Below are 24,958 nucleotides of genomic sequence, written 5' to 3' on the forward strand. Positions count from 1 at the left end.
ATTATTATTACGGTAACGAATTGTACTGTATCTCTCTTCCGTCGTCTGAGATGCAAACTAAGGTCCAATAGTAAGCACACACGCAGAAAAAAGTCAAATGTATTTTGAAGTTGTGAAAGGTTCCTATGTGCCCTAAATTGTGCAGAGTATTAACCCTTTAGATAAAAGGGCACTACTGTATTTTTGTTAACCTGTATGATGAGAACATCAATGCTCAGTTAGATTTTTCCCCATTAACTCACTGTTCACTCTTATGTTGGGACTCTACAATAATCCACAAGAATCTCGATGTTCATCACCTGTAACATGAGGCTTTCTAATCTGGAAAATGTCTGACAATGGAATGATGGATAACATAAATAAGGTGTATTTTGATTTTATGAGTAAATTAGGGGTCACTGTGGAGTTTACTTAGAAGATGGTCTGTGGGCCAAGAAAGGCTGTGGCTTTAGAAATAAGAGTAGACATTACTTTTATAATGGCAGAGCTCTGAATGGAATATTTATAAAGAAAAGACAGGGTTGCTTGGATATCGGTTCAAATCAACAAGCTTTATTGGCACGACCACAGAATTACAGTGTTGCCAAAGCATATACAATCAATACTACATTTACAGCATATACATATTATAGGACATTTACTTACGTCACATAAAACAGAATATTATTGAGAGAGAGGATCACTGTCTATGCTTCAGGCTGTAATATGAGATCACAGTGGGCTGACAGTTTTATTTCAATTCCTCCTCTCCCAGCAGGATTGGGAGCTGTTCTGATTCTAGCAGGTGTGGGAATTCTGGAATAACATTTTGTTAATATAGGGAAGAATGTTTGTCTAATCCCAGCCTGTCCTCTTTTGAGATTTCATTACATACTAAGGACAGTATATTGACCAATGACAAAGGCAGTATGTTGACAAGAAATGCTAAAGTTTCTTTATAACAAGAATATCAAAATGTTGTTAGAGCAATCAAAATATTTTTATTTTATAACCCATTGTGATGAACAATATTTTAATGTGCTTTGCAGAGTATAAATGTATAGCACAAAAATACAGTAAGTACAACAAAATCAGTATTATAATGGTAGAATAAAATGAAATACAGTTGTACCCAGTACATAACATTTCTACTTTAATTCGTGGGATTTAAATAAATATTTTCTTAAATTTTGAAAAATATCATTTGTATAATCCTGCTCATGTGCAGTATAGGTCCACCTCCATAATTAAAATAAAAAATTGAAATCTGTCATGCAGTCTGATTTAGAGCAAATAAGGCAAAAGTTAACTAATCTTTAGTTTAATCACCCAGATGTTAAACTAACAATGTCATTCCGCATTTCCAAGTTTATGTGTGATGAGATAATGTTGCAAACTAGAAATTAAACAAAAAGAGACTTTGAGGCAGATTAGCCTTTTTGTTAAAAAAATAACCAACTAATTTATTAAATTAGTTTACCATTTTCTGCATTATGTTTTAAACATTCAATTTCAAGTGCCAGCTAAGGACAGAATGCTGGGACACACTGATGGGATAATAAATAAAAATGTGAAGATTTCAGGTAATAAAATTAATATTGGTCATTTGATATCTTGCAAATAAGACTCCTTAAAAATACCAGCCCCGTACCAAATACCTTTACCAGCCCCAAACATGTTTTCTGTTATGTCAAGTCACTTTCACCACCTTAGTTTACTTCCATGTCAAAACCTATTGGTACTGCTCTAAGCGATCTGGACGTCCTGCACTGTAGATTGTATTTGAATTCCAGAACTTAGAATCGTACTTCACATTTTCATTCAGTCAACTACTGGCTCAAAAACGTATTCTTCCCAAAGGAGGCTCAATCTTCAAGGTACAAGCCCCTTTTCCCAAATTTCAGATGGAAGCCGGTTAGTATCATAGCTACTATCAAGATGACACCACCCGTCACTGTGTAGGCAATGGGCAGGAACCTGTTCTGACCACCAAACCAGCTCACTGTGGAGAGGATCACAAGCTTTTTGCCTTGAAAATATTTTACAGGAAAATCTGAGTTTCAAAAGTTAAGGGAAATTCGTTTTATTTGTATTTTAAATTTTCAGGCTACAGTCTATGTTTTGCATCTGATATTCTGCACAGGAGGGGATTAGGATCCCCCCAAAAAAAGACACGGAGGGAAAATGAAAGAATCACAGTATACTGTAGACTATTTTTGATACAGTGTGGTTTTAACAGAATTGCATCGCTTTAATTAGATGGAACATGTTTCATCAGTGGTGACTTACTTTTTAGTTTAAATTAGGTCTTGTAATTATTGTAGTTTTATCTTACAACATTAGAATTCAATATTCTAACGTAATAACATATAAATAATGGTTTATAAGAATATTTTCAGGTAAGGAAAAGGAAAGGCTTTACTTAATATGAATACGGTTATTTATTCATATAACATGATACAAAGTCAGCCAGAGAGAAAATTCTAATTGAAAGTGATTGTGATTTTTTGAGAGTTTTCTGTATTGACTTACTATAAACCAGAATATTAGAACTGAACACCTAAACCTGCCACTTACAGTTTACTTCTTACCTGTGCCTCAGAAAACCCCAAAAGTCTATTAAAAAACATTAATAAAGCTTTTGCAAAAATAGAAGTTTTTTAGCAATTTGAAAATAACCTACATAACTGTATTCAGACCTAGTGTAAGTACATCTTCCTAATTGCTTTTTGTAACTGGAGAATTAATTATGTCCACATTGCAATAATTCACATTTCAAATATGCTTGGAACTTCTACAGTATGTGACAAAGGGAAGAAAAGATGAGGAAACTCTTTACTGAAGGATACTGTAGGAAATCTGGATGCTGTAGTTTCCTCCGGGGAGTCCATCAGCGAATGCTGCAAAGCGGCTCAATCTGCCGTAGAGTTTCTTGAAATTCGGGAATGCTGCCTCCCTCATCCAAACAATGAAATCATCATTTACAAAACCATCGTTCTTGGTGTCTGTTGGATCCAGCTCAAAAACTGGCTTCTGCCAATAGAATGGCTGACTTGTTCCTGAGTTAGAGAACCCAGAAGGACATTATTAGGACTTGCTTTCAATGGCTGGGTGACAGCTCACATGTGACTCCTGACACACAAATCAAACAAATGTGGAGACTCTTTCTACAAGGATTAAACCATGCAATATGGGAGAACTTTATGTTTTAAACTCTGCAAAATCCTTCCCTTGAACCATGACAGGAAATATAAGGAGAGTATTAGTGTTTTCCATACTAGAATTGTAGAAAAAAAACTTTCTTGCTTTTCAAAATGTCTCTAAAATACGTCACATTATCTGCTCTATGGTTTTGCAATTACAAATACTTCTTCCCTGCTGTTGGATTCAGCTTTGTGTATTTCTCCTTCATGTTAATCATACTGAAATAACATTGTACCCTGTAATGTATTTTATTGTTCTCAATACTTGAAATGTATAAAAACAGCAGCAGTGAGGAAATTCAAAACGTATATTTAACAGTCTAAGTTCATGCACAAAGGTCTGAATGTTTAAGGAGTTAACTGAAAGTTTCTGTAGAAGTTCTAATTGAGAGCTGTCTAAATACAAGACCATTGTCATACTTCATGTTGAAAACATGATCAAGGTACACATTTATGGTGAAAAGGCAATTCTGGACAATTTGTAAACAGATGGCTTTTCCTGCAATACAGACCTGCAAAGACAGCAGAAAGGCTTTCATTATATGGCCCTGGGTTCCTAAACTTCACATTTTTGTCAGTGTACCATGCAATCCCAGTCCGCAGGAGAGGCACAGACATGGCCATCCCTTCATTAGGGTGGAAGACAAGCTGAAAGGAATCTTAAAAAAAAAGAAGATCACAGGCCATTGTTCACCAGCTTAATTTGTGAAGATATTTGAATCGAATCCCCGAAATCATAATGTTTACATGTACTAAATAAACACTGATCAACCAAGAATCTGTTTAATACTTTTGAGAAAGTCTGAACAAGTTCGGCAGTACTTTTTCGGAATCAATTTTAAGTCACTGTAAAAATTGCAATATTTTTTCTTTAACGAATGTGTATTACATTTTCAAAATGGACCGTGGAACTCACCGTTGAACATGCTGTTTGCAATAGCTCCACAAGGTGCAATGGGAGTGCCATGTTTATATTTGTCGAATGGTGCACAGGTGCTTGATGGATTCTGAATTGGTAAAATACGGTTAATAGTGTTATATAAAAATTTAGAAAACTTTACCCCTTATCTATGCCTGAGAAATACCCAAATTTCTATCACCAATTATAACATTTCTGAGAACTTCACAAATATCTGTTAAACTGCAATCAGAACTTACTTTTCCTAGCTGTGTTTTGGAACTGGAAAATAATAATAGTAAGATAAACGTTAATTATGGGAGGAAGTTAATTATGCTATAAATATTGTAGATGTGACGTTGAGATCTCAATCCAAATTTATCATGAGGCATACTGTATTGGAAAATACTTTTTTTTGTTTCATACTTTACATGTATTTACATTTTAAAGAAAACACAGAAAAATATATTCCTCTCCTTATAATAATAGTACTGAATAATCTTGATTTTACAGCAACACTAATCTGAACTCACAGTTTAATTAAAATGGTTTTGACAATGATGACATTTTACCATCTTAAACCCTTTAGAGGCATGAAAGCAATGGGCTCAGGTATCGAGACACCTATTCCAACCATCATAAATAGCTTAAAAGATCACACTCAGAATAATAAGAAATAGTTATACAAGGCAGCTTGGATTCCACTACTTTTAAACAAGATGAAAATATATTGTATTTTAATGAACAATCAAAGAGCAACAAATTGTTTTTCATCACTATATCAATAAGCATTTATATTATAATGTTATAAGTAGTATGTGTAATAAACAGATAGGGTTGTGAATTGTTTCAGTGGTATTGTCCCATGGGATATTAACATGGAGAATTGAGTTAAAAATACATAAATTGGTATAAATGGTCATTAAAAAACATTATTTTAATCAACACAACAGCGGATTGCAATGCTGGAGTACGTATCATCTTCTGGTGGCTATAAGCAATGAAGATGAGCTGTTTGTGAGAGAAGTTGTCCAGAGGATGAGTTGTTCAGATTTTAAAATCAGCAGGCTAGTCCAAAGAAACCAGGACCCCAGCTCTTTAAGGGGAGAGTAAGTCCTAGAAGATAGATGGTCCCAGTACAACATTCTGATCCATCTGTGTCATTGTTTTCGGACTGCTTTGAATTTCAGCACAAGACATTCCAGGAAGAATTGACCCTCACATCAACATAAAGACCATAGCTCAGCATCTGCATAAAAATTAACTTTATCCATTGTATTAATTGTAATATTAATTTTCCACAGGAAAATGATCTGTATGCTTGTGGGCATAACATTGAGAGGTCAGAGATTAAATAACCCTTTTCTGTGGGCTTGAGAGACAACAGTGAGTGCTCCTGTGCTTTATTCACCAATGACTGGCATTGTGTCTTGTGACCTGACCAAAAAAAACTGTCATATTGTTCAAGACAATCCATTTGATGTGAGTTGATGTGAGAGAAATATCCTTTAACACAAGAATGACTTTAGGACAACTGTACTACTCAGTTAAAAAAAATCTTTGATTTCTGCAAGCAAATCTGAAAGTGTTTGATCTCCTGGTAGGACTATGCAAGGCCACACAGTTCTTGGACTGCAATGGCACAGCATAAGGAATATTAATGTGTTTGTATGCCCAGTTTTATCCCCTGACCTGCGTCCAGCAGAGTATCTGCTGTACCACCTCACTAGTGTCATAAATAGGAGACAACCGTGAAAGGACCATTTTCACCAACTGGCTGAAGCATTCCACAGCAGCCTATCCAGATGGTAATCAGGTCTGTGCATTCACGCTGCAATTTTCATCCAATGTCATATTATACACTGAACACTCATCATGATTCTTTAATATGATTTTGGTCACATTTGCTTTGACTTTGTTCGATATACTGTAGTTGTATGAGAGAGCCGATTGTCGTGCTTGCTTTAAGAATAAGAAGGGTTGCAAATGAGATGAAGCTGTTTTGCTCATTTAGCCTGTTTGGTAGTAGATGGAAATTGATCGATCCAAGGATCTCATCCAGTAATTTGCTGAACAGCTTCAACAGCACGGCTGGGTAGCTTGTTCCTTACTCCCATAAGCCCTATGTAAATAAGTGCTTCCTGTTCTCAGTTTTAAATGTACTTTCCCATAGTTTTAACCTATGCTTCATTGATAATTCTGAAGATGTCCATAGGGTTAAACACTTTATGTCAAATTCTTTGAGGATTTTGAATACTTGATTCAGGCCTCCTTGTAATCTTTTCTGTTCAACATCTGTTTTAGTATTTTTTTTTTGTTATTGGTGTGGGACATTCCTTTAAGTATTTCATTGCATCCAGATATCTTTTTTTGTATCACGGCATACACTATTCTACTGTTAAAAAGATCTTGGAGATTATACAATTTTAATTTACCTTCCTCGATTTAAATTATACACTGTATAACTGATGATTCTGTTTTGCCTATTTATTGCCTCCCTACTTTGTCTGGAAGATGTAATGAATGTGTCAGTTCTTGTGCATCAGTATATCTCCTGCGACTGTTTTGGAAGAGAAAGACTAGGTGGATGTAGGTTATGAAAATATTTTTTCTACAGTATATCTGAAACAACAAATATAAGTGTCAATTAAGAAAAAAAAGCATTCTTGTGCTGAGGTCTGAATCATACACTGAGAGGCATTAATTAGGAAACAAATGAGTACAGGAACCATAAGCATCTGTTGTCATCTTAAAGGCACTCCGTACAGAAAGAAAACTTACTTGGAAGACATGAAGATTGAGAAAAGCTATATGTAGGTGGTATAAATTAGTCAGATAACGATAAGAACTTACTTTTAAGTTGAATGTACGACCTACAAGCTGTGCATCGTCCCTTGAGTCCATGTATCGCCGGAGGTTTTGATGGAAGTTGATTAACCCATAGTAGACATACACATCACCCTGAAAAGTGAATTGACCATACACCTGTATAACAATCTCAGATGGTTGCAAAGCAACCTACTTCAGTGGTTGTCATAATTTGTAAGATGCTTGTCGGACATGGCCTCATTCTACAGATCCTCAAATTCTACAATGAGAGCCACTTTTATTTGTACCTTTGCCTTTCTGTAGTTTCTTCTGAATATAACAACTAAACAATTTTAAAAAGAAAAACACATTTACTGTATTTGAATGGTCACTCCAGTGTTAGGTTCTGTGCTGAGAGGACTATAATTTGATTACTTACAACAATTTGCTCTGGGAGAGAGAAGGTGACAGTGCATCGACAGTCTTTGGTTGAATTCAATCTGTTTTCACGTAGTTCATAGCAATCAGAGCAGTTACCTGTGTTTGTATAGTCAATCTGGAATAAAAAGGGTGAGTCTTACGTTAGCCAGAACTTTAAAAGCACAACATAACAAGTGACTGCATTACAATTCCAATTAAATTCTAATTTCCGTCAGTTGTGGTAAGAAACGCAATCCTATGTGGACCCAATCTGTATTTGTTCTACAATAAATATTTATTATTAATATAAATATTAATATGAGTTGGATTTCATGCTTTCCCCAGTCTTGAGACCTAGGACCTAGAGATGTGAAACTACCCAAAAACATAATAGACCCCCATGTGATATTTGACTGTGGACATAAGTGCTTTCTCAACACAAACAAAACACTGATGAGTATTTTCAAAAAGCTCAATTTTCATTTCATTTCATGTGACCACAAGACATGTTTCTAATTATCATTCAGATGTAGTTTAGCAAATTCAAGTCTCCCCTTCTTGTGCTTTGCCTACAATTTCTAAATTGTTCCTGTCCTGCCTGGCTCCAGGTGCAGACCGACCAGTCTCTGTATATCTGTATCCCACTACCACTGGAGTGTGATGCCCTTGCTCTCAGGTCTGTAACGCCTCCAATCCCACCCTCACCTACCAGACAGGTGACTTGGCGTAGCACAGTGCCTATAGAAATGTACACACACTTTCCGAAGTAACACATTTGTGGCCTAACAGCCTGAAATCAAGACACTTTCAGTTAGAATTTTACTTTGAATTACTCATTGTAATACACATCTCAATACACCTCACAGTGAAAACAAAAATCCTCAAACATTCTAAAAGGTAATTGAAAACCTAGAAAAATGATAAGTATACATACACACCCCTGAATTAGAACTTGGTGGAAACCCCTTTTGCTTGAATTGCAGCCATAATTCTCTGTGATTTGGATAGGTCTGTATCTAATATGAGATGCATGTAGGCTAAATTCTGGCAAAGTTGACCGGTTCTTACCTTAATCTCGTGGGTTGCAGCAACAGTGACAAGCAGCCAGGCCCCAGTGAGAACACACAGCAATCCGATCAGGAAGAAAAATGGCAGCACAGTCTCGGCAGTAAGAGAGGGAGACCAAGCAGGAAGCTTCTGCTGCTTAAAGGCTGTGCTGTCAGGGCGCCTTGCAATATTGTCATTTTCTTTTGGCATATTCCCCACACCTGCAACTTTGCAACTCTGCAAACTGTAGAGCTTCAAAACCTTAACTGAGATAGTGTGTCACAAAGTTGGCAGTATGTTTTCATACTGCTTCGGCAGCAATGTAGAAGTGTTGGGAAAGGGGACTGTTACTCATTAACCAGAACTACAGTTGTGTCCTTCCTCTTTCCTCTTTTTCTTGGACAGCCTTGTTTTAAAGAAACATAGGCTCTTTTGTTCTCTCTCATAAAAGAAAAAGATTTCATTTGTACAGTAAGATACAAAAAAAAACGATTTGGTAAAAACTCAAATCTATTCCTGTCACAAGGGTTTAATAACTGCAAACAAATTCTGCAGACAAAAAAAAATCATTCTGCAAGATCATAGAGAATGCGATCAAGATATTCTGTCATCATCACAAATGTTTAACAATATAAGATAATCACACTCTGAATGAATGTCTTTAATGCATTCGCTGAAACTATGAATGAGCTGTTCACTAGCTTGTAAATTCTAGTAATATAGTTCAGGCACACAGCACTCCCTCACTTGAATGGCTAGAACACCAAACATCAAAAGAATGATATTTTTACCAAACGATACACAAGAAAATCTAAGAAAATACAATAACTGCTACACTGATACTACAACTGATAATCTTTCCAAAGACAGTGATCAGTTATTCTGACTTAATGGTCTTGTTATGTCAGTGTATGTAGCACAGTCTTTTTATTGAATCATCGTGAAACATGTGGTACAAGAGATCACTAGACAAAATAAACAAACAGATAATTTTTTTGGGGACTGGTTTATTTTGCTTCCATAAACATACATTGGTACTGAACAGCATAAAAAAAAAACAAATGCCTGTTTAAAACATGTTCCACTAAGGATTGTAAGTAAATAAAATACTACATACAGTAATTTGCATTGTTTGGGAATCAGCAAACTGGAGGAAAAACTTGTATCAGTATTGCTGCTGATATGAAATTTCTTAATACAGCCCCAATTTAACTGTTCCAGCTTTACAGGCCTGAATGATGCCAGTTTCCAGAAGCTTCAGCATTTCCAATCTGACCTAAAAAGGGTCAGAACAAAAGGGAATTTTAAAAACTCTAACAAACCTGCATCTACTTGTGTACATGTGAAAGCGTTTTGACATTGAATGAATTGCTACTTTACATAGACCACGCTGAGAACAGACAGCCACATTATAATTGCTTGCTTCGTTATGTTTTTTATTTATGCACAGGCTTCAGGTACTAACACTCTAAGAGATGGCAAAAAATGAAAATGGCAAGTGATGGTAGGAAACACTTGTGTATGAAATTTCTGTTGTTCCGTGCTCTTAAGCATCACAGTCATTTAGATTTATTACCCGGAGGGCTTATTTGGGAGATATAGTGCATTTTACAGTTTTATATAGTTTTACAGAAACATTGCTATTCTTGGTAAACATTTTTTCTAGACATTTACTGATTTAAAAAAAATACATTCAAAATGACCACTTAAAGGTAGAATGTACAGGACTACATCTTTTAGTTGGTGGTATATTAAGTCATAATGGTAAAAAAATATATGTGATAAAGACGAAGTAAATATTATGGGAATTTTACCTCACTCCCTTTAAGCTCACCAGTTCATACTTAATGTTTACCAGGTATATTTCCTTCTCCTTCATAGCCAGGTTATTATTTACTGAAGATAAGGTAAGCATCCAGCGGTCTTCACAGTAAGCCAATATTCTTTTGTTTAATAAAAAAATCACACCTCAATAGAATGAATGGGCAAAGTCCAGTCAGTCAAATATTTACTTCCTCTTTCTTTCCACATGGAAAGAAAAAAAATGTTCTTTACCCTCTGCTTAACTGGCTTGTAGGTTTATAAAAATTAGGTGCTCAAACACCTACTGCGCTTAAAAGCGTCATTTTTGTATTTAAGATACAGAAGTAAAAACATTAACTGTAATCGTGACAGGCAGAATCATACCTCGGGTATGTCAGCCAATCGTCTCAGCTTCTGGTCCCTCCAGTTCCAGTCTAACACCACATACTTCAATGCGTTCAGAGTCAAGCCATCTGTAATACATTCAAAAACAAGTTTCAGGGAGACTCAGTGGCCCCTTAGTACTTCCTTCTGTTTAACAGAGCTCTGCTGTAACCTTGCTTTTCAGGCATCTCTTCATACAGGATGGGCCTTACGTCACAGTTTGTTTAAATTCATTCATGTTAACGTGGCACTCAGGAATGTTTTCTTTATTATATGTGTACTTTATAGCAAGCTGCCAGGAAATATATGGCAAACATCCTTTTTTTATTCAAGGACATTTTGATTTTCAGCTTTGCGCTACCTTGACGTTTACCCAAAGGCAGGACATATTTTTGCAGAGAGGCGGGTAAAACTGAATGTTTCAAAACTGAAGCACAAACACAGTTCCACCAAAAGATGGCAGTACATAATAGCTCCTGCTGATTGAAACCACACTTTTCAGCTTTCTAATTGGACGTCTATAAACTCGCACCTTGTGCTGTCCTAACATGAGAATACTCATATTAAAAACGACACACAGCAGCTGTATTTTGCTTCATGAAGGAATACCAGGAAAAGGTATCTTACCTTTCTCTATCAGAGCTTTAATTCTGCCAGGGGTTCCTACCCCGATGTGTGCCACACTTTTTTCCAGATGCTGCATCTGTTGTTCTACCTGAAAAAAAAATTGTAGAAATGTGGAGAGGTTTGTATTATTAAAAATAAAAAAAACTGACCCAAAATAAAGGATTTGCATTACAGGTAAAACTGCAAACTAAGATGTTTTGTGTTGGTTGACTGTATACTGAAACAATTCAGAAACAAACATTTTCATCCCAAGTTACTCGGTATACAATGCTGTAACATCATTTTTATTCCTGTTTTAACATTGCTTCATTAGTTATTATTACTGGTTCCCTACCCATGTAGAAATTTCTTGGAGTCCATATACCCCTTTTCTGCGATTCGTTTCCTCCCACGTTTGATAGTGTGGTAGGATATGCATTAGCCAGCCTCAAAGGTGAGGTCTGCCAGCATAAAACACACACTGGCGTACCAGTTCTAACAATACACAACAATGTAATTGCAATACGAGAGATGTTTCCAACAGAAACCACACAGAATGTCAGCAGGTGCCAGAATGCAGGAATGTCAGTAAAATGCTAAGAGATCGGAGGATTTTTCCAGTCGCTTCTTGAAAGAAGGTAGTTCTGACAACATGAAGGGGTGGTTGCTTGTTTCACAGCCCTTTGCAAAAAGAAGTGTCATCCCCACATGTCTTGTCGAGAGAATAATGGGGAAGTTCTAGACAATGTGGGGAGACACTACAAAAAGGCTAGCAAAACTTTCGAAGTTCTTATATTATATATCGAGTCTGACACCCGATACCCACACTCATGGGCTGGATGGAAGAGCATGGAGTTTATGCATTTAAATTGATAACTTGACCTTATTCCCATTTTTTCTTCCCACAATAGAATATTTTAAGACGAAAACTGTAGTTGCCTCTAATGTCCTTATTTTGTCAAACTGGGACACAGAGAGGCATCTTGCCCATACTTTAAGAACATAAGAAAGGTTACAAGCAAGAGGTGGCCATCTGGTCCACCTAACCCATTTGCTAGTTAGCAGCTAACTGATACAGGTTCTCATTCATGTAATGATCAGGGATTTCATTAATCATTTTTGTTAGAAGAAGACAGGATATTAGTTTCAACTACATTGCTGGGTAACGTATTTCAGACCCTAGTGACCCTCACAATTTGGAAAAGACTCGGTGCATCATGGCCGTGTAGTATGTCTTGGAAAGATAAGGTCAGAAGGCCCAACATTTTCTTACATATTATGATTTTCTTACAAAAATCATTACTGTCAGACAGGAGCATTGCTGATAAAACTTGTGTTATTTTTATTATTTGCAGCGAACATATTATTTGAGAAATCAATGTCATTCTGAACAAAAGGTGAATAATAAATCATGAATTGATTATGAATCCATTATTGTAATGATCGCAATTATTAGGATTTTTGTAATTATCTAATTACTGTCAACAATATGGTGTTTTTTATGTCTGAAGCTTGATGGAATCAGAATGTTTCTTTTTAAATGGGGGGGAAGGGAAATGTAAAAAAATCTGGGAGATAAGCCTTTTTTGTAATGTATTACCATAGATAATTAATATTTGGATTAAAAATGACATATATTATAAATACATATGTATTTATTATTATATAAGTTGCTTCTCCAATTGGAACTACAGTAACTCTCCTGTAAAGCACTGTGAATCTTGCAAGATGACTAGCTGTGATTTGTGGAGTCAAATGTAGGACAAGCACTTCTGCTGGCCCTCCTCCTCCTCCTGCAGTACATTAGCCACTGCTGCAAAATCTTATTGAAGGCATCTTTTCATTTCCGATTTTTCTCTGGATTTGTTTACAAAGAGCGTATACATGTCTTGTGATTCAACAAAATGGGACACCACAGGATCACGAGTGAATACTTTAGTTAGCCACTGATTAATTTAAAAAATGACAATTTTTCATCACACTATGAATGAATTCTAAGTAGTAAGAAGCACTTTTTAATAATTATCAAGAAAAAGTTTAGAACATAAATTTGTCTTGATACTGCCACTAGCTGGAAGTTTTCAGTAACAGTGGTTGACTACACTCTTCTTAGAACCATTTCACACTTGTCCTCATTAAATGAAACATTTTCAATGATTTCCCAGCAGTTTTTGGCTATTTGCATTCTATGAAAACACCAAAACCTTTCACTCGTACAGTATGTGTACCACAGATGTTAATGTTTTAAACCTTCTGGTGACATTAAACTGCTTAGTTAACAGTCATGCCTGAAAGTTTGTGCATAATCTGAGATTTGTTTGTTTTTTAACCACAAAATGCACATTTAATCAGAATTTGTCACTTCCTAATTAAAATAAAGTATAATTATCCACCAATTTGAGTGTTTTGAAAGAAACTGTCCCTGCAGCAAAATAATACACCCAGTATACAGAAATTGTGCAGGTGCAAAAATAAGTAAAGGTAAAGCAGGATCAGGTGGGTCAATGACAGAGTGTTAACCAGTCAACCAAGATAACCAATGAAATTGAAGATCTGAAATGACGTGTTAGGGAGGAACAAACATAAGTAATTTCAAGAAAGCAGGTCAGTTACTCTTCCTACGAGTCTAGCATCATGCCTCGAACTAAGGAAACATCAGCAGAACTGAGGAAAAAAGTAGTGGATGCTCATCAATCTGGGCAGGGTTATAAAGCCATTTCAAGGAGATTATGACTCCATAAATCCACTGCTAGGCAAACAGTATACAAGTGGAGGGCATTTAAAACAATGGCAACCCTGCCAGGAAGTGGACGTCCTCCTAAACTTTCACCCAGGGCCACAAGGAGAATAATAAAAGAGGTAAAGGGTAATCCTAAAATAACTTCCAGAGATCTACAACCCTCCCTAGCTGCCTCTGGAGTAGTGGTGCATAGCGCAACAATAAGAAGAACCCTGAACAGAAGTGCCATCTATGTTCAGGAAGAAGCCTCTTCTGTCAAAAAAGAACAAAGCTGCCCATCTGAAGTTTGCCAGAGACCACCTGGACAAGCCTGAAGAGTTCTGGAAATCTGTTCTCTTTGACATATGAGTCCAAAATTGAAATATCAGGGCATAACAAGAGGGCGAAGAGCCAACACAGCCTACCACCAACAAAACCTTATCCCTACTGTCAAGCATGGTGGTGGGAGTGTCCTTGTATGGGGCTGTTTTTGGCCATGGGCAACGTGACATCATTGAGGGCATCATGAATTCTGAGAAATATCAAGGGATTCTTGAGAAGAATGTCAGGCTATCAGTTCGAAAACTCAAGCTGGGCACAAAGTGGATATTTCAACAAGAAAACGATCCTAAACATTCAAGTAACTCCACTAAAGAATGGCTTAGGAAGAAGAGGTTCTGTGTCTGGAATGGCCAAGCCAAAGGCCTGACCTGAATCCTATTGAACTGCTGTGGCAGGACCTGTAGAGGGCAAGACATCCTTCAAACCTCACAGAACTGGTGGAGTTTTATAAAGAGGAGTAGGAAAAAATCCCTCCAGCAAGATGTCAGAGACTGATGATTGGTTATAGGAGGCAACTGTGTGAAGTTATTGGTGCTAAAGGAGGTGCCACAAGTTATTGACTGTTTATTTACTTTTGCACACAATAGTATCTGGTGATTTGTTAAGTATCACAGTCTAATAATCTATGAGTTCGAATCCCTTTTTATGTGTCAGAAGTCTTTATTTAGGATGTTCATTCTATATATTCATTAAGAGTTCAGGTTCATATAATATCTCTATAATATCTAATCTAATGACCACCTTGAAGGGTTCACAAACTTTCAAGCATGACAGTACATATCCTATAAACCTGAGTATTTGTGAAAGAGGAAGAATATCATATGAAATTTAAACCAAGAATAAATGCTTCCCAAATTGTTACATGGCAAGAATACATGACCTGCCTTCACTGTTCCAAAGTGTATAAACAAGTTGAAAATCATGTCTTGCCTGCCCATAACACATACCGTTCAACTAAGTACGATTAAATATTTATAAAATATTTCAGTGTCAAATCCCATGACTTTCAAATGATACATATTTCATTAACGAAGGTCAAAAAGCAGTTAGCAAAACAACTTCTTTCATACAGTCAGGTGTCTTAGTCTTTAACTGATGTTTCATAACATATCATCCTATAGTAAACTTCAAAATCCAACAATACATTTTGTTGTATTTTGTTGTAAGTCATTATTTAAAACTCAGAGTTCCATAAATGACTGATTTTTTTAGCTTTGAATACAAAATACATTTGTTAAATACCTTTTTCTTCTTGGTATCTACACAATCTTGTACCATTATGACATAGCTAATTATAAAAAAAGATTAAGCAAGGGTCAAATATAAAGAGGTACTGTTGAATAAAATCTGGCAGATGCTTGACAATTCATCACTTTTCAGTACAGCTATGACGTACACTGACACTGTGGAAACCTGCCCAAAAGAAAACAGCACTTACATTCAGCAGATCCAGTACAGCAGTACTTGGCACAATTCAGAGGGCAAATACAGCATCATGGCATTTCTCATGACACTACCTCAAAATATAGCTACTAAATGTGTCAACCTGAAATAATGATTGTACAAGACAGAACTGTATACTTTGTTCTATTAATCATAATTAGGGGAGATGAATGTCAAAAACAGTTCATACACCAGATCAAACACTATATTCTTGAGGAAAGTGATCTTTTTTTCATTGTTTTCAGTGAATGAAAACAGGCTGCTAATTTATAAAATCAAGCAAAGAAAGTGAGAGTATTACCAAGCTAACTTTGTAAGGCAGTGCTGTGCATTTTTGGTCCTGCAGAGACCCCACTGTCTTGTGGTTTTCATTCCATTTACGATCTCTACTGCCAATTGTAAACCGCAAGTAAAATAATAATTTGACTGAATAGGTCTTCTTAATAACTGCTAACTCTTAAAACATTGTACAGTTTTCTTTTTTTTTTGCATTCTAGCAGGAAAATGTAGACAAAGGTTCCCAGGGCCTGTGGGTAGGAAATGTTTTATTAATTAGTACATTTACGCCTTCTTTTTAACTAAGTTACATACTGCATAACTAATGTCTTTGTTTGCATTCATTAATGCAGTGATCCTCTTCTCCAGTTCTATGGAGTTCTCTACATACTCTTGTGTCTTGCAACAGAGCGCCAAAGCCTTCAGAATCAACTTGTTGTTGGTAAACCTTAAATTGGGCTGCCTTACCTTGATATGTTTCGCAAACAGTTTCAGAACTTTAGCATTCCCTTTGAAGGTTGTAAGCTGCCTGCAGGAAAAATGGTAATTGAGGGATTATTACAGGAAATAATGTGAGAGAGAAAAAGAGACAGACACACGTCTTCAGAAGCACAACCCATATGCTCTTGTGCGGTGTGGTGGCTCTGTGGCTAACGATCTGTGCCTGTGGCTGGAAGGTTGCCGGTTCGTATCCCGCGGCTGGCATAGGAATCCTACTCCATTGGGCCCCTGACCAAGGCCCTTCACCCCAACTGCTCCAGGGCCCCGTATAAATGGCTGACCCTGCGCTCTGACCCCAAGCTTCTCTCCCTGTCTGTGTGTCTCATGGAGAAGCAGGCTGGGGTATGTGAAAAGACAAATTCCTAATACAAGAAATTGTATATGGCCAATAAAGTGATCTTATTTTATCTATCTCCTTATCTGTCTGATGTCCAAGGGGTTTGTAATAAGTAGATGAGATAAAAGTAGGGGTTATCACACAGGTCATCCAGCTCTGGTCCTGGACAGCCACAGTACAGTAAGTCATGGAATAATCACCTTGCAGGATTTGTCTGGGTCACAAATGACTAACTGAATTAATTACTTGCTAAAATAATCAAAAATATTTTACACAATCTGCTGTATTATGGCTCGTCGGGGACACATTAGGCCTTCTGTAAACTCTAGACAGGACAACCAAATTAAGCATTAAAGCACTGCACATGCTATCTACAATTACATCCATGCCAACTCTAGACAGAGTAATGGTACATCTTAATAAAGGACATGTACTGTAGTTACTGTATATTGTTTTAACAGATGGAGATATGCACCCTATTGCTTGGTGTTTCACCTACTGTAGCATAACTGGCCGTGTTTACTTGATACTGATTTATGAAATCCAAAGCTATCTGATTCATGAGATTACACTTGTGTATGGAGGCCTGACTGAGTCCCCTTAAAGCTTCGATGTTCAATGTAAAAAATGCAGAAGACCGGTGTGTAAAAAGATAACTTTCACTCACTTGATAAGTTCCAAGGTGCGATGGGCGGAACTACAGACAACAAGCACAATCACGGACTTCTTCTCTGTGTGTTGCTTACAAAGCTTTGCCCATTTTGGGCAGACTGAAAAACAAAACCCAACAGCGGCTCAGGGAACAGAGTGGAACGAAAAAGAGGGCATTTCAACATACAACACGAAACGTAAATGATAATGAGCTCAATCCTCAATCCTACATTTGGAACAAAATTTAAATAATTATATTCATATACTGTAGGGATTTCATCCCTAAAGATCTCAAAAGTTTTTACAAAAAGTTAACTCACGGCAGCCCCTCTACATTAGAAACCCCACTACATTGCAGATCAGAGGGAGAAGTGAGGCAGTTTGTTCACTAGTTGAAATCTTAGGCAGACCAGACTGTGCAAGACCAGAAGGGACTCTGGCTAAGGATCTGCGCCTGTGGCTGGAAGACTGCCGGTTCAAATCTCGTGGCTGGCAGAGGAATCCTACTCCGTTGGGCCCCTGAGCAAGGCCCTTAACCCCAACTGCTCCAGGGGTGCCATATAAATGGCTGACCATGCACTCTGACTCCAGGTTTCTCTCTCCCTGTCTGTGTGCCTGTGTGTCTCATGGAAAGCAAGCTGGGCATGCGAAAAGACAAATTCCTAATGCAAGAAATTATATATGGCTAATAAAGTGATCCCTACACTTTAGAGACACTAAAGAGCTATGAGAAGGACAGTATATTTTATATTTTTTGCAAGAACAGGATTCACCTGTACAACCAACAACAAAACAGTATGGCCCAGTTCTTAAATTTCTATGATGTTATCGTTTAGAAAACTCTCACACAGCAGTTTGTTTATGCTAGGTCGTACATGATATCAGGATTCCACTGTTCCACTGTTTTCCACTGTTTGAGGAACATACTCAAGGAAAACAAAAGATGAGTGATCAGTAGGTTTTCAAACAATTAGTTCTAGAGGACAGTAACTTACTGAAGGTGTACATTTCAGTACCCAACTGTGGTATTAAGCAACATAAGCTACTTACTTTGTTTACTTCTAAACTTAAATTCACAAAAGCCAGTTTAGTAATCTATTTAAAAGTCCCACATAACCCAAGAGTGGCTAAGAAGCACAACTACAAATCAAATTAGATTTGTACACTGTATGGGGTAACATATAAGATGTAACATATAACGTACATAATAACGTTATTTTTATTTAACGAGGAGGGATACAGAGATGCTCTCAAACTTGTTTTGTACACAAGTTGTATATAACACTTTGGAAAATTAGTAACCTTGCATTAGTTTGTTTAAAGAATTATACAGTAATCAGATGGACAAAATGTGAGCATACTGTAATTAATGGCCACATAAAATAATGTAGAAAAAGAACACTGAAATATGTCATCCTAGGCTTCTAAACCAAGGTATAGTAACACACCCTTTCTGTCTTAGAGATGTCTATAATAAAAACACAGTGGAATTATGTTTGCCAAATGTTCTCAAATCCTTGACATGTAAATACAGAGTACATGCACTCCACTTACTTTCTTTGAGAAATGATGAAAGGCTGTGGGTTAGGTCATTGCTTGGGAGGAAACAAGAATCTAAAATGAAGACAGCAGAGGGAAAAAAAGCAGTCGGTCATTTGTAATTTTATATTGAAGAAACCCATCCATCTACGTGGCAGAGAATACAATGTTCTGTATGATATTCACCCATTCCTGTCAGGATAGGTATGTTCATTTTATAGTTGTTTTCTATAGGTTTGTAATACAAGCAAGCAAAGACAGATACACAGAATCTTGAAGGCTTTTTGAAATCATGAAGTGCTAAAAAGATCATCCTAACGGACTTGGTGTTGGGCTGGGCAGGTCGTTGTCAGAGTGTGTGATTCACTGAAGTTCATGCTGGGAGCGCCAAGCTGAGACACAGCACAGACTCTTGTCTGGGTCGCACCTGGCAGCTTGAGCTCCTCCATCTCAATGGCGGAGCGGCTGTCGGAATACTGCTCCTCAATAAGTCTCCACAGGTCGGCTGGACAGCCTGGTTTGGGGGTTGTAGAAGCCAGAACTTGCGTGATCTTCTAGAAAATGAACAAATGACATTCAGTTTTAAAACTACGCAGTAAATCCAGTACCTGTTAAAAAAAGCAATAACGGTAGGACCACTGAGAGATGAATTTTTACCATAAGGGCTGAATAAAAAAACAAAACATTTCCTTCCTTGTTCCCACTGGGGAAAACAGAGGTTATTCTTTTTCTTGAAATGGTCTAGATTATGGTAAAGTATTCATTTACAGTACTACCTGATGGAGGCCTTCTCTTTGCTAGATGATTCTGTTTTTCATTGAGTATTGGATTGTTAATCTGTGATTATCACTCTGATCATCACTTTGATTTGATCTAATCCTCACTTTTTTGTATTGCAATATAATCATGCACTAGTGAAGGGACTGCAAATGGATGTCTACATTACAGTTGAACTACAAAATGCACAGAAATACGCATACAAATGAAGAAATGAAACAGAAGACATCTGAGAGATTTTGCTCCCTGAGTAAGATGCCCTTCTCCGCCAGCAGGTGTCACTGCTGAAAGTGGGAGGTGAGTTCAGTCTCTGCATCACCTTCTTTTTCCTTCTGGATTTCTTAGAGACCTTTTCTTCAACATCAGTTGTCTTCTGAGCAACAAAGCACTCGGTCTGTAGGTAGTGAGGAAAAGACATTATTCTTTCCCAGTGGATACCATGATATCTCTTTCTCTTTTATTCTAATGTGAGGCATAAAATAATTGCATACGGGGATGAGGACTTTGCCAATAAGAATATTAATGCATCTGCGCTACACATCGTACAGCTTACATCTGTTTTCTTCTTCTTTGCCTTTGCTGGCTTCACACTTTGGCTCTTTCTCTTCTTTGTTTCACTCTTTTCAGGGGTCTTCACTTCAGCCTTGTCTGCTTCATCTTCAGAAGGACCTGATAAACAGAGACAGCACAGCAATGCTCTCGTCGGGTATTCTTTTTAATCTGGGCATCACAGACAAAAGTAAAATATCAGCCCAAAAGGCTTTCAACCTGACAGACTGATACTTCTGAAACAATACTGAGATACATTTAGGAAAATATTATTTTCATTAAAACTATGCTTTCTATGCCTCGATTAAAAAAAAATGTTATATGCATTTTACCCTGTTCACTGTAGCCAGTGTTTCTTAGTTTTGCTTTGTTGAATGTTCAGCAACTCTGCACTATTACAAACCCTGTACTGGGTATTTAATTAACCACATGGTGATCTGATATAGCTATGAAAGCATGTGAAAAATGGCTGTTTGTATTTGACTAAAGAAAGTAATACATGTTCTTCTTTGTGGTTAAGTTGGTGAACAGATTTTGTGTCCCCTACACAGATAATGTCTTTCACCAGGAACATTTTATACTGTAAGTACCAATATTCAGGTTTCCTAACTTTTCATGGTTTATATTTTCACTTCTATCATTCTCTTTCCATCAAATTGCAAAGTAGTTTTTTGTGAATATTTGAATAAAACACCACCTTCTATCTTCTAAATACAAAATAAAGAAAATAGTGATCCTTTTTAACAAGCAGAGTACTGCTAGTTTAACCTCTGTAGCATTTCCTAACACAAGGCTGAGAATACATCAGGCTTCTAAGTAGAACGCTAAGCAAATGCTGTATCAGCTGCTTCTCATAGCACAGAACCCACATTGCTGAGATGGTGTGCATGGAACAAATAGCCAAGCGAAATTAACAGCTATCTTTAAACCCCCTAACACATGTTGGCCCATCCTGGGTTAGAAGGTGCACTATAATGCTGAATCATAAATACTTCTCTTTTTAACAGCTTAATGGGTGCAGTGCAAAAGCATAAAATTGGGTTAATGCCACCACCCCAGGAGGAAAAGAAAAGTAGTTTGACCTTGAGTCTATTATTCTCCTTCACCTGTTCTGTGAAGTGCTCTTATTTTTAAAATATGCTTATTCCGTGATTCATATAGTTGGATATCTACGGTAATAATTCTAACAGAGAACAGGGAACTCATAGCTTCCGCTCATGACAATGATAAGTCTTTTTTTAATAGAAAATTCAAGACCTACAGTAAACTTCAATGTATAACCTCTGATGCTGCTAATTGTTAACAAAACTTAGTTACATTTTGAACATTTTTTACTATATAAAAACAGCAACAATAAAACAACTAAAGCATGATCACAAAGTCTTTAGATTTATGATTTTTTGAAATATTATGATAACATGCAGTCAGTACATACCAGCTCAGCCATTCAGATTTAGATATTCACATTACATTAAAATTTGACCTAGGATTATTTTAACATCAGTTGCAGCGTAGTCAGTGTATTTAACAGGCACATCTGAATAAACATTTTTACTCATCTGAATAAATTAAAGTGCTTCTCCAACTCCTATTTTCAGTCTGGACACAATGCAAATTCCTTAAAAAACTAAGTATTCTCACAGTTCCATTTTGATTGCAATGTGCTTGGGCAATAAACTAAGAAAAGGTAATCACTGTAAAGAACAGGTGAATACTAATACACTGAATATTTTAGTGAAAAATATAATAGGAGATGAAGGATACAAATACACCACTTGTGTCTGCAACTAAATGTTGTTCTTAACATTCTTGTAGTGAAACCAGATATCTTCTAATAAGTTCCTGTGGGACAGGAGAGACAAAAGATCTGTAGCTGATACCCACCACTGGCTCACTGTGGACTCGAGACAGACTGCTAAGGAAGATCAGTAGGGTGAAGAAAACCTTTGTGCATAATTTTTTTATCTGGACTTCATACGAGTGCACTGGATAGGTTTTAGAGGAAAAGAAAAATGGAGAGAAAAATAGGAAAGCAATAAAAAATTAAATAATTTAGAAGATTCAAAATTGCAGCATAGGGAAAGAGTGTGAAGTGCAAACACATTTAAAATTCCAAAACTGTAAAGACACCTCCAAGGGCATATCCAAAGAAAACATGAGTTTGAAATGCTGACTGCAAAAAGCTGCTAAAAACTAGTGAAGACGTTGAAGTTTTAAGGGGAAAGTTGGAGCAAATTTTGTACTGGTGTAAAAAAAAACCACACACTTTCTGTTGTACATGTTCTTCCCAAAAGCCTTATGCAAAACCTCTGTTTTATTTTATATGACAAGGAGTTCTGTAAAAAAGGACAGCCAATGGTTTTGACCGGGTTTTGGAACAAATACAGCTGTTCAGCGTTGCCTAGACTGCCCTGTATGTTGGATTGCAGAACACACCTGCCAAACATAACCCGAGCTCGACCCAGGCTTTGTTATACATACAAGCAGTAAGACACATGCACCTCCAGTTTTTAATTCTTATCTCAGACACCGAAAGTAATACTCAGGCCTTTCTCCATCACAGCACCCCATCAGTTCCCATACATGCTCTGCAATGTTTGTTCCTGATTCAGCTCCGGTTTCAAGCTGTGCCCTAAGCCTGTGGCACGTTGATACACGATCTTATTCTAGATGTTTTTGCCTACTGCTGAATTACTAATGCAGGTGAAGGTACAGTAGGATCATGAATCAAGACTGGCCAGGAATAGAAGGAATCTCTCCAGTGGCGATGAATGATGGGCAGGTGGAAACTCCTAACCCTGCACATTTAAATAACGCAAACTGTGATCTGTCAGTCAAGGTTAATTCTGTGATGGTTGAGATTAGTGTTAGGTTACTTCTAAGAGAAGTTCGGTCTGCTAATGGCTGCCACATCTCCAAACCTCCACAGGCGGAATACAAAGCTTTTTTAAAACTAAAATCAAAAGGGGGGCAATGAGTATAAAGAAAATCAGTGCATTAATGTTAGAATTCATAGAAAATCTCCACAAAGTCATAAAATACTGCATAGGTAAATTGACCAATAGGAAACTGCTATGTACTGAATTTGTATGAATATTAATTAAATATCAAGAACAGGCTGGTTTCTGTCTGAATTCTGCTTTTTGCACACTTTCATATATAGAGAGAGGCTTAAGAACATAATAATACAGATAGGAAATGAAAGATGGTCCCTTTCGTCCACCTGCTAGTTAGAAGTTTACTGATTCAAAGCTCTCATTCAGCCACTTCCTCTTGAAGGAAACCAGACTAGTGGCTTCAACCACATGGCTAGGTGGCATACTTTATACTTCCACAGCCTTCTGACTACAAACGGGCATTTCCACACAGCTTCCACGAGCGTCCGCTGGCTCCTATGTCATTGTTCACTCCAAAGAGGTCGTCTTTATCAACGCCTCTGAGAATCCTGAATATTCGTATCAGGTACCGTCGTCGTTTTCTCTGTTCAGGGCTAAAAAGGTTCGGTTCCTTCAGTCTGTCAGTATAGAACATTTGTTTAAGTCCCAGAATGAATCTGGTGGACTGACTGCCGATTACAGCACAATCTTTTTGTAATATGGTGATCAAATTTGTACACAATATTTTAAATGGGGGCATTCCTTGATCTGAATCCACAGTTTTGACTCTACGACCTAACATTTTGGTTGCCTTTTTATTGATTCCCATCATTGTCTTGAAACGACTGGTCAATATAAACACCTAAACATAAAAATATTATTTTTTACTAACAGTGCTTTCTAGGTCAGTTGCCCATTCTGTCCATGATTTATATTTGTAATACCTTGTAATGTCTTTGTTTAAGCCTTTTCCTTCTCTGCAGTAAATTGAACAAACCTGCCTTGATGGACTGATGTGGAATGGAAATTCACAGGCAGGAAAAGGGATCAGCCGATTGACCAGGTGCTTAATTGGGACATTCCTTAGGAGTAGCAGCAGTCAGTATAACAGCAGTCAGGTGTGGAGAGCTGTGTCTAAGATTCTGCAGTTCAGGGAGAGAGAGTGTTAGTTGTATCCTGAATTGTAGAGAGTTTAGATTAGTATAGGAGTGTGCCCACTGGCAATCCTAGGTCCATTTAAGGTTTGAAAAGTCAGAAAGAGATAATGAAGACTTGCAAGGATATTTCCTAGTTATGGGATTTAGTAAAGAGACATGCATTTAGCAGTTTGTTTTGTGTGTACTGTATTCCTGGATGCGTTTGATTTCTCTGTAGTCTTAATTGTATAGTAGATCAGTGGGATTTGTAGCTGGGAACTGGAAACCAGGGGGTAAGGTGTGCCAGCAGGTCTCGGAAGAGACAGGAAATGTGTATCTTCCAGTGTAGGGAAGACTGGCAGTGGAGGGGTGAGCCCAGTTGAGTGTGCCAGGAGGTCCCAGAGTAGGAATGGGACAGGTTTCCTCCAGGTAAAGGAAAGACTGGCCGTGGATGGGTGAGTCTGGCTGAGTGTGCCAAGTGCTCCAGGGAATGAAAGTGATGAGTTTATATCGGCACAGGAGAGAAGTGGAGGAGTTGCGAGTTAATCCGGAATTTCTGTGTTTCATCTCTTGGAGTGGAATAGAGCGCTGAAGAGCTGTTCCACATGAGAAGATCTTTTGGGAATGAATACCTCTGTGAAGGACTTTTTCGGAGAAGCCTGCT

The 24,958-nt window shown here is 37.3% G+C and overlaps 2 protein-coding genes and 1 long non-coding RNA gene across 7 annotated transcripts in view; all 3 read right to left on the reverse strand.

Annotated features, from left to right (window-relative positions):
* Positions 1-532: 532 nt before the first annotated feature.
* Positions 533-8,716, reverse strand: cdc50c (Cdc50 family member C). The gene is made up of 7 exons (XM_088648601.1): positions 8,377-8,716; positions 7,328-7,444; positions 6,934-7,041; positions 4,099-4,189; positions 3,695-3,841; positions 2,829-3,038; positions 533-2,032 (listed from the first exon to the last, which is right to left on the reverse strand). Exons 1-7 carry the CDS (start codon positions 8,563-8,565, stop codon positions 1,845-1,847), a joined length of 1,050 nt encoding a protein of 349 aa, XP_088504727.1. The 5' UTR covers positions 8,566-8,716; the 3' UTR covers positions 533-1,844.
* A 614-nt stretch (positions 8,717-9,330) lies between these two features.
* The window catches only part of cmss1 (cms1 ribosomal small subunit homolog), a 132,982-nt gene continuing 117,354 nt past the window's right edge, over positions 9,331-24,958 (reverse strand). For 3 of the 5 annotated variants that reach the window (XM_088648650.1, XM_088648685.1, XM_088648676.1), the window contains 9 exons: positions 20,287-20,402; positions 20,053-20,127; positions 19,384-19,510; positions 18,972-19,031; positions 17,434-17,536; positions 16,397-16,457; positions 11,170-11,257; positions 10,543-10,631; positions 9,332-9,631 (listed from right to left, as the gene is read on the reverse strand). In XM_088648650.1, the coding sequence (XP_088504776.1) occupies positions 9,548-9,631; positions 10,543-10,631; positions 11,170-11,257; positions 16,397-16,457; positions 17,434-17,536; positions 18,972-19,031; positions 19,384-19,510; positions 20,053-20,127; positions 20,287-20,402 (803 nt within the window). In that variant the 3' untranslated portion in view covers positions 9,332-9,547. Of the gene's footprint in view, positions 9,632-10,542; positions 10,632-11,169; positions 11,258-16,396; positions 16,458-17,433; positions 17,537-18,971; positions 19,032-19,383; positions 19,511-20,052; positions 20,128-20,286; positions 20,403-24,958 lie in introns of all 5 variants that reach the window. The other 2 variants (XM_088648668.1, XM_088648659.1) reach the window with 2 other exon arrangements.
* LOC148675834 (uncharacterized) lies at positions 12,276-16,380 on the reverse strand. The gene is made up of 2 exons (XR_015941693.1): positions 13,883-16,380; positions 12,276-13,843 (listed from the first exon to the last, which is right to left on the reverse strand). It is a non-coding gene; the product is annotated as an uncharacterized LOC148675834 (long non-coding RNA).

This window comes from Lepisosteus platostomus, chromosome 2 (assembly GCF_059453375.1).
Source record: "Lepisosteus platostomus isolate fLepPlt1 chromosome 2, fLepPlt1.hap1, whole genome shotgun sequence".
In the NCBI taxonomy this organism is placed as follows: domain Eukaryota; kingdom Metazoa; phylum Chordata; class Actinopteri; order Semionotiformes; family Lepisosteidae; genus Lepisosteus; species Lepisosteus platostomus.